Source organism: Elephantulus edwardii, unplaced genomic scaffold, assembly GCF_000299155.1.
Source record: "Elephantulus edwardii isolate Elephantulus edwardi_28Jun2011 unplaced genomic scaffold, EleEdw1.0 scaffold00126, whole genome shotgun sequence".
NCBI classification, from domain to species: Eukaryota; Metazoa; Chordata; class Mammalia; order Macroscelidea; family Macroscelididae; genus Elephantulus; species Elephantulus edwardii.
In genome coordinates this window covers 6,208,043-6,220,705 of record NW_006399876.1, presented here as the reverse complement: position 1 = coordinate 6,220,705, position 12,663 = coordinate 6,208,043, and the positions used below count along the sequence as shown (strand labels likewise).

Genomic DNA, 12,663 nt, shown 5'->3' with positions numbered 1-12,663 from the left:
AGAGAGACTGCTGGGTTTTATTTCACATGTTCTGTTCAAACTGACGCCCTGAGTGCTCTCTGCCCCAGGTGCTACCTGCTCGGCGCCTGTTGGGAGGTGAGAATTCTGTGTCATCTCAGCTTCAGTGCAGCTCACGAGTCTGAGGACCAGAAGCTTTGTCCATGGGCTAGCTTCTGTTTCCAGCATTTCCACTCGTGTACTGCTCCCCTCCACTGCCCATTGTCCACACACTATAGGTGACATACTCGTGCCCTGTGTCCCGTGTCCAGCCCTGCCCCCTTCCCAGGGCCAGGTGAGCTGACTCCAGTGGTAGTGATGATATTCCTGGAAGTCACTTCTGTACTGAGATGACCAGCCAGAGCCCAACTCTGCCCCAAAGTGAGGGTGACCACAGAGCTATGCCCCACTGAGCCCTGCTACAGGAACCCCTAACTCCACTTCTCCTTAGCCAGCTCCCCCAAAGCCTGTTACTGTTTTGTACTGTCGAGTTACAGCCGACCCAAGGCCGGCCCTCAAGTGGGTTTTCAGAGGCAGTGAATTGTCCATCCTTCTCTCACACAGCATCTGGTAGATTTGAACCATGTACCTTTGGGATTGCAGTGCAGCTTTTTACTACTCAGCTGCCAGAGCTCCCCCCAACAACAAAAACAAAAAAACACCAAAAAAACAACACCTGAGGCCACCCCAGTGCCACCAGGGCTAAGGTAGAATGACTTGGAAGCAAGGCTGGCCCAGGAGGAGACAGCATCACAGCGGATGCATCATTCTGTAAATCTCTCCGAGCAGAGCTGAAGGATAATTTCTAGGATTCCACTCCTTCTGTGTGTGTAAAGGAGGGACCCTGCGGGGACCACCTCTCCCTGAGAAGAGAAATGCTGTTTGTCCTCAAATCTGCATGCGGTGATCACTTTGTCACTTCCCAGGGTAGAGAAATATCAGGTGCATGGGCTCTATAATCAAATGGTATGGGTCGAATCCAAGCCCTCCCATTCCCCAGATGTGTGTGTGCCCTGGACAAAACATTTGACTTCTCTGAGTCTGAACCAGGACCAGAACCCAGGACCAGAATGCATGACACAGGTGTCAGGGATGCTTGTCAGCGGAATGAACTCTCAGGAAGGGCTTTTTTAAGAGCATGCCAGAGTTGCTCCTGAGCACCCCCTAGGTGTCTGGAAGGGCATCCTCTCCTCCATACACCCAGCAACCACACAGGGCGGGAGCCTGAGCTCTGAACGGCAAACTGGGGTCAGGAAACTGGGGAAGCTCAGAGCTCATCTCCGTCTAGCATCCTGACAGACCGCGAACTCCAGGGGGAGAGCTCAGGAAAGTGGGTCCTGGAAACACTAGGACCTGATGCCCAGGAGCGCCTGCTACTGCCCACAGCACATTGCCAAGCCCTGCGATTCTATACAAAGAGGTGACACGTGAAACACCACTAACGTGCTCGCCTCTCCCTCCCTGAGTTTCTGATCTGCATCTTGACTGACTTGAAGCCACCGTCATTCTGGAGAAGATGAGGTTTTTGCCAGAAAGATGCACAGCGAGAGAACGAGATGGGCTTGTTGGCTTCTCCCTTGCTGAGTTCACACATGTGGCCGGACACTGGCCTTGCAGGTGTCGGTCTCGATGGAGGATTCCTCACTTCCTGTCTGAGTTCCTGAGACCTGCCCTCTCCGCAGAACGTGGAGTGGCTACAGGGTACAAGGGGTTAACACATTCACTCGGCGGGTCCTCAAGAGTGTGGACTTCCACACTGACCCAGGACCACCCCTGAGAATACCGATAGATTGATTACCGAACAGTCAGACGCTGAAAACCCTGTGGCCGCAGCTGTCCACTTACGCTCAGTCACTGTGGGGTTGATAACAACTGATCCTGGAAACCAGAACGTCCGCTCTAAAGGAGACAATAGCATTTCATCTCCATCATTGGGCCACATGGTACGGTCCAGGCCTTGCCTCCTGTGGGAGGCTGGGGGGCATGACAGAGCAGCGATCCCAGCACAGGGGCTTGGAAGGTCTCTGAGGCACCCCGAAACAGTCCACATGGGCAGCAAGGGAGGGTCAGGCTGGAGGTAGCTTCCGGCACACGGATCTCCGAGGGCGGGCTCCCCTGGGCTGGCCCTGTGGGCGCCTGGCTCTCAATGGTGTCTGTGGAGGGCATCTCCTTACTTTCCCCATCCTGTTCCTCCTGCAACGCCCTTCTGAGCATGACCCCCAGGGACTCGTGGTGGCTCCGCCTCCCCCTGCCCACCAGGAAGTAGATGAAGGGGTTGGAGCTGCTGCCCAGCGATGAGAAGAAGCGAGACAGGCCAGCAAGCAGTGTCTTCAGCTGAGGGTCCACGTGTGACCAGTACAGGATGAACCAGTAGATGCCGAGGGGCAGAGAACAGACCAGGAACACCAGCACCGAAGCGAGGATGACCACGGCCAGCCTCGCAGGTCGCCGGCGCCACTGCTTGGGTCTTCTCTGGATTTGGACCAACAAGACCAGGCTCGACAGTGTCATCACAGGTGTCAAGAAGCCCACAATGAAGATGCCCAGGACAGTGTCCATGGTCGAACACTGATGCTGGTTGTAAGCCTTAAACCGGCTGCAGAAGAAAGAGACCAGGATGTTCAACAGGAGGGCCAGTACCCAGAGGAGAATGCACACCCAGGTGGACAGGTGCCGGGGCCTGCGGACCTTGTACCAGATGGGGAAGAGGACAGACAGGCAGCGCTGGACGCTGATCACGGTCAGCAGGCCCAGGCCCGCGGTGTATGCAAAGTACTTTACCCTCCGCACCACCTCCAGGGGCTTTTTGTTGTCGTCCTCCACAATGGCATCTACACTTATCATAGAGGCCATGCAGAGGAGGAAGAGGAAGTCAGCAGCTGCCAGGTTGAGGATGTAGACACAGAAGGGGTTCCTCTGCCCTCGGAAGCCCAGCAGCCAGACCACCGCTCCGTTCCCCAGCATCCCGCACACGCAGACGAGCGCGGCCAGCGCACTGAGCACCACGTACGCTGCGCACCACGCGTTCACCGTGGCGAGGCTCAGCGGCAGCCGGCAGGTCTCGTCCGGAGTGAGGCTCATCCCTGCGGGAGAAAGGGGGCCGGTGTCAGCGTCTGTGCAGGGACCAGGCTATTTCTGGATCCCTGCCTCTCAAGCCAGGTTGTTTTACGTACAGACATTGACCAAGAGGCTTCATGTCTCATATCCACCCCAACCCTGGCTGTGCCCAGCCTCCCTCTACCACCAGGCCCCCTCCTCCGGCTGCACCCAGCCTCCTTCTGCCACCACGACCCTTCTGCTATACCCAGCCTCCCTCTGCAGCCAGGCCTTCCACCGGCTGTACCCACCCCCCTCTGCCACCAGACCCCTCACCCCCGGCTGTACCAACCTCTCTCTGCTACCAGGCCCTCCTCTGCTGTACCCAGCCTCCCTTTGTCCCCAGACCCCCTCCCTCGCTGTACCCAGCCTCCCTTTGCCCCCAGACCCCCCACCCCCAACTGTACCCAGCCTGCCTTTGTCACTAGTTCCCCTCCGTTCCCAGTGGATTTGAGGTTAGTGTGGAGACCCTTGTTTCAAAGTGTACACTGGCTATATTTTACTCATTCTGTCACTGTGGCCAGACACGTTGCTTCAACATCACCACTATCACAAAACCCACTCTGGTCAACCTCCTCATGCCGTCCGTGTTGGACTGGAGTCAGCGTTGCTCTAGGATGTTTTCTGGGGTGGTCCTGCTAGGCTGTAGGAGCCTGCACGCTTTGTTCTGATCTCTAGTGACTGATTGCTCTTAACCGTTGCTTCAGCTTTCCCTCCTTCCCTGCCCCTCGCCACCCTGTGGTATAATGCCCTTCCCATCTCCCCCGTGTGATGGTGACAGCAGAGCGGTGCTATCCTATTGGAACGTGCTCTCTTTGGTTACCCCATGGCCGAGCGTCTGTGCGGATGCCCAGCAGGCACTCAGACTTTCCCTTCTGTGAACGGCCTGCCCATGCCCCATCCATTCCCAGAGGGATTTCCTTCCATTCCTTGACATACAGGAGTTTGTTTCTGATTTTGACACCGTCTGAGTTTAGACTCTCTTAATCTGCCAGCTTCCTCCGCTGGGAACTCGGCTGGAGAGATACCTGTAATCTTGGTATAACCAAATACACCAAGAGTCCATGCTGGGATGCTGTGCCTTTTGGACTGTATTTGGTTTGGAACATCAGGTGAAGAGAGGTAGCAAGCCTGGACAACATGCCTACAGGTAAACTCTCTCACGGTAAGGAAATAGGTGTCTTTCTCCTTCTAAGTGTTCAACGTGGGGCTCAAGGTGTTAGGAGCGGGGTCTGTAAGAGTCTGATCTCTCGATTCTCATCCTGGGTGAAGGTGATGCTGGCTTCAGCAGGTGCACGATACAGCCTTGTGTAACCCTGGGAAGGTTTCCAGGCCTTACTGAATTTTAGGAGTCTGTTTGCTCTTCCCTACTGACTTACTATCTGTAACTCTCTCTGAAAAACTCAAGTAGCTGCTTCTTGTATCTTTCCACCGTTATATAACGTGATGAATTGCAAAATGTCCATGTGTGCTTTATTATGCAAAGGCATTTAACTGTGGATCAAACAAGTTATTGCTAAGGTTGAGAAGAATGGGAATCCCAGAACACTTAATTGTGTTCATGCAAAACCTGTACCTAGGCTAAGAGGCTGCTGTGTGAACAGAGCAAGGGGGTACCGCGTGGTTTAAAATTAGGAAAGGTGTGCGTCAGGCTCGTATGCCTTCTCCACACCTATTCAATCTGCATTCTGGGCAACTTATTTGAGCAGCTGGACTCCGTGAAGGAGAGTGTAACATTAGGATTGGAGAAAGACTCTTCAATAATTTATGCTTTCTAGAAAACAACCTTGCTTGCTGAAATAAGGAGGACTTGGAGTACGTGCTGCAGAAGGTTAAATACGGCAGCCTTTAACATGGATCACATCTTAATGTCGAGAAAACAAAAATCCTTGCCCCTGGACTGAAAGGCAGCATCCTGATGGGTGCAGAAAGGATTGAGACAGTCACCAACTTCATCTTACTTGAATTCTCCGTGACTATGCTTGGTACCAGCAGTCAGGAGGTCAGGAGATATATTGAACTGAAAACACCTGTGATCAGGGATGTCTCCAAATGATTCTGAAGTAGTGATGTCTGTTTGAAGACTACGGTGAGCCTGATTCAGGCCGTGGTCTTTATAGTCACTTGCTATGCTTCTGAGTGCTGGACAATAAAAAAGGTTGGAAAAAAAAATTGATGTATTTGGACTGTGGTGTTGGAGACGAGTGCTAAGTATCCCACAGACAGCCAGAAGAGCAAACAGCTATGTCTTAGAGAAGAAGGTGCAGTCAGAGTGCCCCTTGCAGGCAAAGATGAAGCTTCGTCTCACATACTCTGGGCATGTTGCTGGGAAAGCCTATTTCCTTGGAGAGGGACATCACTCTTGGAAAGGAGGAGGGGTGGTGAAGGAGAGGAAGATTCTCACCGGTTCACACAGTGACTGCAGAAATGGGTTTGAGTGTGCCAGAGATTGTGAGGGTGACACAGAAGAGGGCAGGGGTCAATTGGTTGTTTACAGGGTGCTGGAACCTACAATACTTACACTTCAAGTAGCCATAAGGTCACCACAATGGACAAGTTTCAGTGCAGCTTTGAGACTAAGTTAGATCAGGAAGAAAGGACTGGTGTTCTTCTTCTAAAAACTAGGCCATATGTCCAGTCTAGGGAGCAGGATATGATGCTTGGAAAAGTGGAGGGACAACACAGGAGAGGAAGACCCTGAATGAGATGGATTGACACAGAGACTGAGGTAACAGAGGCAGGTGCGTTGGAGACAGTGAGATTGGCTCAGGGTAGGACAGCGTTCAGGGTAGGACAGTGCGTAAGGGTGGCTATGGGTCACAGGCAACTTGATGGCACATAACAACACAACAACTAGCCTTATGGAGTGGAACAGAATATTATTCGACTGGACTGAAAGACATCAACGACAGTGATGATAATACAGGCCTGGGAGCACAGCTTCTGGTTTTTTGTAGTAAATAAGGTGACACCACGGATGGAGATGACTCCAGTGCGACTAACAACACTTTCAAAAAAAACAACACCAAAACAACACCACCACTTTCCATCTTTAACTGCACTCCATAATTTTATGGCACTTGTCATCGATTGGACTGTGTTCCCCCAAAATACGTAAACATAATCGGGAGCTCTGCTGGCCTAGGGGTAAGAATCTGAGCTGCAAGACTGAAGGCGTGCGGTTCGAAAATACCAGCTGCTTCATGGGAGAAAGAGAGGCAATCTCCTTCCCTGCGATTACGGCCTCTGAAAACCTCCCTGCTGAGTCAGCTGTGCATCGGATTTGCTGGGACACACAGCAATGATATAATGCAGAAGCTGTGTAATGATCTCCTGCGGTCTGGTAAACCCCATAATTATAGGAATGAAACACTCCCAAACCCCATCAAGGCCTAATTGGGTGCAGTGGGTGTTCCCCTAAGGTGTGGTCTGTAATACCTTTATCTCACTGGAAATAAAGGGCAGGAAATGAAGCTGGGGGGAAGGGACCACTTAGTATCACCAGGAAATAATTGCCTGAACTGAAGTGTGTCTTTTTTGCTCTTTGAAACTGGGCCCCTGTAAGACGAAGCTCCTTGATTCCAGGGGCAGCCAAAAAGCACATGGCAATCTCCAGGGAAAACCAGACCTACAGATGCTGATGGACTTTCCTTCACAGTCTCCATGAGGAGAGCTGCCTTCCCTGAAGCTGGGACCCAGAGTGTGGCCTTCTAACCTCTTAGGTGCTAACAGTTCAAATAGCTATTTGTTAAAGTCATCCACTTGTGGTATTTCCAGCCTATCAGCTTTAGAGAACTAAGACACCACTTCATGTATAATGTAAGAACCTTGCACCGTTACTCCCATTCGCTTCCTGTGATGTGCACTTCTCTACACCAAGGAAATTGGAAGACAGCCAAGCAGCTGGAAGAGAACCGTATTTTTCTCCTTCCAGTGAAAGGTGATCCAAAAGAATATACAAATGATCAATAGTGAACAATAACAATGTCGTCACTATTGCTGATTTAATTAACAATATAAAAATATAGTTAAAAACAAAAAGTGATTGGAAAGGAACATCAACGGGCAACTGCCAGAAGGTTGAGTCTGATTCAGAGGGGGATCTGGAAGAGGCAATGTCATTGCTGATGTCAGATGGGACTTGGCTGCAAGAGAACACTAGAAAACAACACTGCATGTTGTTGATTATACAGAAGCACTTGACTGTGTGGGTCATGATAAATGATGGAGAATATTGAGAGGAAGGGGAATTCGAGGACATTTAATTGTGCTCATAGGGAATGTGTACATGGACCAGGAAGCAGTCCTCTGGACAGAACAAGGGGACAGACAGTACATGGTTTAAATCAGGAAAGGTATATGTTAGAGTTATAGCCTTTCACCACACGTATTCGATCTATATGCAGAGCAAATGTATACAGAGATCTGGACAGTGCATAGGAAGACTAAGAGGAAGTCAAGATTGTTGTTGTTGTTATGTGCTGTCAAGTTGCCTGTGTGACTCATAGTGACTCTACGTACAACAGCTCTGAAGCCTGCCCTGTCCTGGGCCAGTCTCACTGACTCCGGCCCACCTACCCCCATTATTCCAATTGCTGTATCAATCCATCTCATCTGAGGTCTTCCTCTCCTGTGCTGTTCCTTCACCCTTCCAAGCATGATGTACTTCTCCCAGGACTGGTCTCTCCTGGCCACATGCCCAAGGTTTGCGATGTAAAGCCTCAAAATCCTCCAATTCTCCAAGGAGAAACTTGGTTTCACCCTCTCCAAGACAGATTTACTTCTTTTCTTGGCGGTCCATGGAATGTTCAAGATTTTTCTTCAGCATCATAACTCAAAAGCACTGATTCTTCTTCTGTCATCCTTAGTCACTGTCTAGCTCTCTGATGCATCACAAGTAATTGTGAAGACCATGGCCTGGATCAGGCGCACCTTAGTCTCTAGACTGACATCGTTGCTTCTCAGCCCTCTGGAGAGGTCCTTGACAGCAAATACTCCCAGTGCAACTCGTCTTTTGATTTCCTGACTGCTGATGCCAAGAGTGTTGATTGTGGAGCTGAGTGAGCTGTAACTGTTAACAACCTCAATCCCTTCTCCATCCATCATGGCGCTGCCAATTGGCCCAGTGGTGAGAATCTTGGTCTTCTTGATGTTGAGCTTCAATCCATATTGAAGGCTGCAGTCCTTGACCTTCTGCAGCAAACAATTCAGGTCCTCCTCAGTTTCAGCGAGCACATTTTGTCATCTGTGTAACCTAGGTTGTTGATAAGCCTTCCTCCCATCCAGATGGCATATTCCTCTTCATAAAGCCCAGCCTCCTGAATGCTCTGTTCTGCATATGAATTGAAAAGGTATAGAGACAGGACACATTCTTGACACACTCACTTCCTGATCTTCAACCACACAGTGTTCCTTTGCTCTGTTCTGAGGACTGCTTCCTGGTCTAAGTTTCACAATCAAGTGTCCTGGGATTCCCATTTTCCTCAAGATTAACCACAATTTGTTGCAATCCACAGTCAAACGCCTTTGCATAGTCTACGGAACACAGATCGACATTCCTCTGATACTCTCTGCTATCTGCCAAGGTCCATCTGACATTGATGATAATGTTCCTAGTGCCACAACCTCTTCTAAATCCAGCTTGTATTTCAGATAGTTCTCTGTCAACGTACTGTTCCAGTCATTTTTGGATAATCTTCAGCAGGATTTTGCTTGCGTCTGGTAGTAGTGATAAATTGTTGGATATTTTCCACACTCTGTCTGGTCAAGATTGGAGGACATTTTTGTGGTGACCTCAGCATGTGAACATGCCTCTTGCTAAGGATCTAGCTGAGGAGAAGAGGAGGAGAGAGAGACCGAAGGCGCATCTGGCACAGAGCCCGAGCTCCCTCTTCCTCCATGCTGCTGTCTCTCAGCTCTCTGAGTAGATGGACAGTGTGAATTGTACACGGGGAATGTCTGGATTTAGCTGTCTTCCTTTAAAGGGTGGTGGGCTTGTTAGGACAACTACTTGACTTACTTGTAGATTGAGGTCAATCTTTCCAGTTCCTGTTTAGAGTTTCAGATGCTGATAACTGTTAGAGTGCTTGTGACAAGTATAACATAGCAGTTTCTAGAAATAATTCTTGTAGATGACTGAGTTGGACTAGGTGAGGTGGTCTCCAAAGGCCCCGTCAAGGTGGAACCCTTGGCAGAGACCCCCACATGCTCTGAGGAACGAGCTGTGAGTCCCAGGTTGTGTTGATGGGCAGAGAAATGTGGGTACGGGGAAAGGGAACTTAACGGTGTTAGGAGACATGTGCGTGGGATGAAGAGACGTAGGGAACAGGATCAACCTGTGAGGAGATTTCCTCGGGGAGGTGAAGGGCAGGGCCCAGTGCCTAGCATGGTATATGCTAGGAGCCTCCGTGTGGAACGCAGGCTGCAGGCAAGGACCAGGGGGCCATGGCAGCGGCCAGAGGATGCTGGCCTTAGGCTCCGGATCTCTCAGGAGCAGAAGGCAGTCAGTGATTGGGAGCTGGAAGGAGCTGCGGAGACAGGGTACCCTGGTCCTATTGCCTGGGTCTGGAGCCTTCTCTTCCCAAGGAGGAGCTGAGACTTCTGGCTCTATCCGTGCCCACACCCAGCTGTCTTGATACTCGGTTTTTAGCCAGTCTAACAGACTGGCCAACGATGGTTGACAGATTGCCCAGCCCTGGGGGCCACGCCCTCCCCAGGCTGGCTCAGGGTCTTGGAGTGGCTTCAGCCTTTTGGTGCGCCCATTTCTTTTCTTTTGTTTCTTTTTTTTTTTTAATTATTCATTTTAATGAAAGCTTACAGACTTTAGATTTCCGTTCATTCATTGTTGCACTTTTCTCCCTGCCCCCACCCCTCAGTTTATTCTTCTCTTTGAAAAGTAAAAGAAAAATTCTTTCATTGTTTTACAATCCCTCCCTCCAGGTCCACTCCACTATGCAGCCTTTGTTCTGGACTCCTGTCATGACAACAATACCTAATCACATATTCCTTTTAAACAGTTTTCTCCCTCATCTGTTTCAATGCAGTATACATTATTGAACCCATCTTTCTCAATCTTCCCCCACCCCCAATGTCAGTCCCTTTTTAAAACAGTGGCACCAGGCAGTATTTGTCCTTTTGTGACTCAGATATTTCACTCAGCATAATGTCCTCCAGGGCCACCCATTCCCATTTTGTATAATATTTAATGAGTTCCTTGTTTTTCAATGCAAAAGGTGTGCCCATTTCTTGCCCTCTCCTCACTGCTGGGAACACTTCTGACTTTTATCGTGTGCCCTCCCAGGCAATCAGTGAGGAGGAAGACCTTAGGGACCACAGGACAGGAAGAGACCTGGTCTCTAGACCTGCTGCGAATGGGCCACCCTGCTTCCTGCTCTGAGACTTGAGCAGGAAGAACGTCTCTAGCCCCTGGCTGTTGCTCCTGGTGGGCCGAAGGGATGGAGACCCTGGAAGGAGGGACAGGAAGAGCCCCCCCACACACACACACACCTAGGGTCAAGATTAGATGAGGCCAGTGGGCCTCACATAGGGGTGAGAGCTCTGTCCATCATGCCTCTGGGGCCAAGATGGCCTCTCCTTGTCCTTGTCTGAAGCTGTCTGTAGGCCAGGTAGGTGCTGGACTAGTGGACACAGACTCATCGTCTCTGTGATGTAGGGAGGTGGGATCTGTTGCCTGTGTTACTTAGGAGTAGGTGAGGGCACAAGGAGATCAGGACACTCACCTGGCCTCCCAGATTGACCTGGCTGAGCAGGGAAGCCCACCTGAGTTAGCCAGCCTGCAGGGCACCTCTGTGGCCCCCCGCCCTCCCACCCCACCCGAGGGAGACAGGGCTCACCTGCTGCCCGGTGCTTCGTCCTCGGGGCGTGCCGGCATTCACCGGCTCCTGGTCACTCTATCCTGAGGAAGGTCCTGGTGCTCCAGCCTTTCTTAGCCCCAAACTCTGGCTTCCGACCTGTCCCGGCCCAGCCCCAGTTCTGCTTGTGTGACCAGGCCGGTGCCGTCCTGCGCTGCTCCACCACCCTGCGGTCTGTCTCCAGGACCAAAGGCTCTGTGCTTGGTTTCCTCTCTGAAGTGGAAGTGGCGTGTGGGGTCTAGTTACAGGGAGGGTATGAGTACAGGAGCCTGCCACGTGGGTGCAGGGACATTCACCCACTGGCTGGGCGTTAATGGACTCAACCACAAAGCCTGCCCAGCACGGGGCAGGGGGCAGGGGGCAGGGTAACAGAGGAACAGCCTGGCACCCAGTGGTGTATTCTTTTCCTGACCTCTTGGGACCACCAGGGGGACCTCAGAGCATTAGTGGTGGGGGCTGGGCAGTTGGAGTGGGGCTGGGAGGGGAAGGGAGGTCTGGGAAGGCCATTCTGACCATGCCCGCTTGACCGCATGGACGGGTGCTCAGCTGTGGACTTGCCCAATACTAATGCTGCTCCCCAGGGTAGGATGCAGCACTGATGGGGAAGTCCCAGGGCCTTATTTCACGTTCACGGTCTGCTACTGTCTTCAGGGTCACTGCCTAATTTAGACCACCTCTCTGAGCCTCAAAGTCAGTTACCATTGAGTTGATTCTGACTCATGCAACCCCAATGGGTGTCAGAGTATATTGTATTCCACAGCATGTTTATAATGGTTGATGTTTTGAAAGCAGATTTCCAGACACCTCTGGCTAAACTTGAACTTCCAGCTTCTTCCTTGAAAGTCAAGTTCATTCACTGCCTGCACCTCCAAGGGTCTCCATGAGCCTTGGAACTGTCACCCAGGTGCTGTCCTCCCTCCCTGGACCTTTGCGTCACAGGGAGGATGAACAAAGGCAGCAACACACAGGAAAAGAGGGGGCTCGGTTCCCCCTGGATGAAGACCATTGGCTGCAGCCACAGTCCTGAGTAGCACTGGCCAATCCAGGTAACTGAGTGCCCTCCAGGGAGGCTGGAGGCCATCTGGCTTCTCCCTTTACCAGCCGGCAGCCAAGATGCACTGCTGCTCCTGAGAAGATGCTGGGCATGTCTCACTGACCCTTGGTCGAGGCTCTTGTCAGCTGCTGCTGTTTGGTGCTGTTTGGTCAGTTGCAACTCCTTCCAGCTCCCTGGACAGCAGGCCAGAACCCTCCCTGGCCAGTACTGTCCTCACCAGCATCAGTGATGGAGCCTGTTGTCACAGGCGCTGTGTCTGTCCATGTGAGAGAAGGCCCTTTCTCTCTCTCTCTCTCTCCTGACCCTCCACTTCACACGGGGTCACGGTACCAGAAAGAATAAGCTGACACAGAAGACTGTAATGAAACAGCACATGATCAAGAGGCAACGGTGGTGAAGGAGGAAATTCAAACTGCTCTCAAGAAGCTGGCAAAGAACAAGGCCCCAGGAATTGGTAGCACACCAACAGATGTATTTCAACAGACATATGCTGCCCTGACGTGCTCACCAAGTTGTGCCAAGAAATCTGGAGAACAAATATCTGGGCAACTGACTAGAAGAGAAAGGTTCATATTTGTTCCCATTCCAAAAAAAGGGTGACCTGACAGAGTGTGGAAATTATTGAACAGCATCACCGATATCACA

General features: G+C 51.2%; 1 protein-coding gene across 1 annotated transcript; it reads right to left on the bottom strand.

Moving 5' to 3' along the window:
- Positions 1-1,583: 1,583 nt before the first annotated feature.
- Positions 1,584-3,078, bottom strand: MRGPRD (MAS-related GPR, member D). Its single transcript, XM_006893394.1, has 2 exons — positions 1,945-3,078; positions 1,584-1,691 (listed from the first exon to the last, which is right to left on the bottom strand). Exons 1-2 carry the CDS (start codon positions 3,076-3,078, stop codon positions 1,584-1,586), a joined length of 1,242 nt encoding a protein of 413 aa, XP_006893456.1.
- Between the last annotated feature and the right edge of the window lie 9,585 nt (positions 3,079-12,663).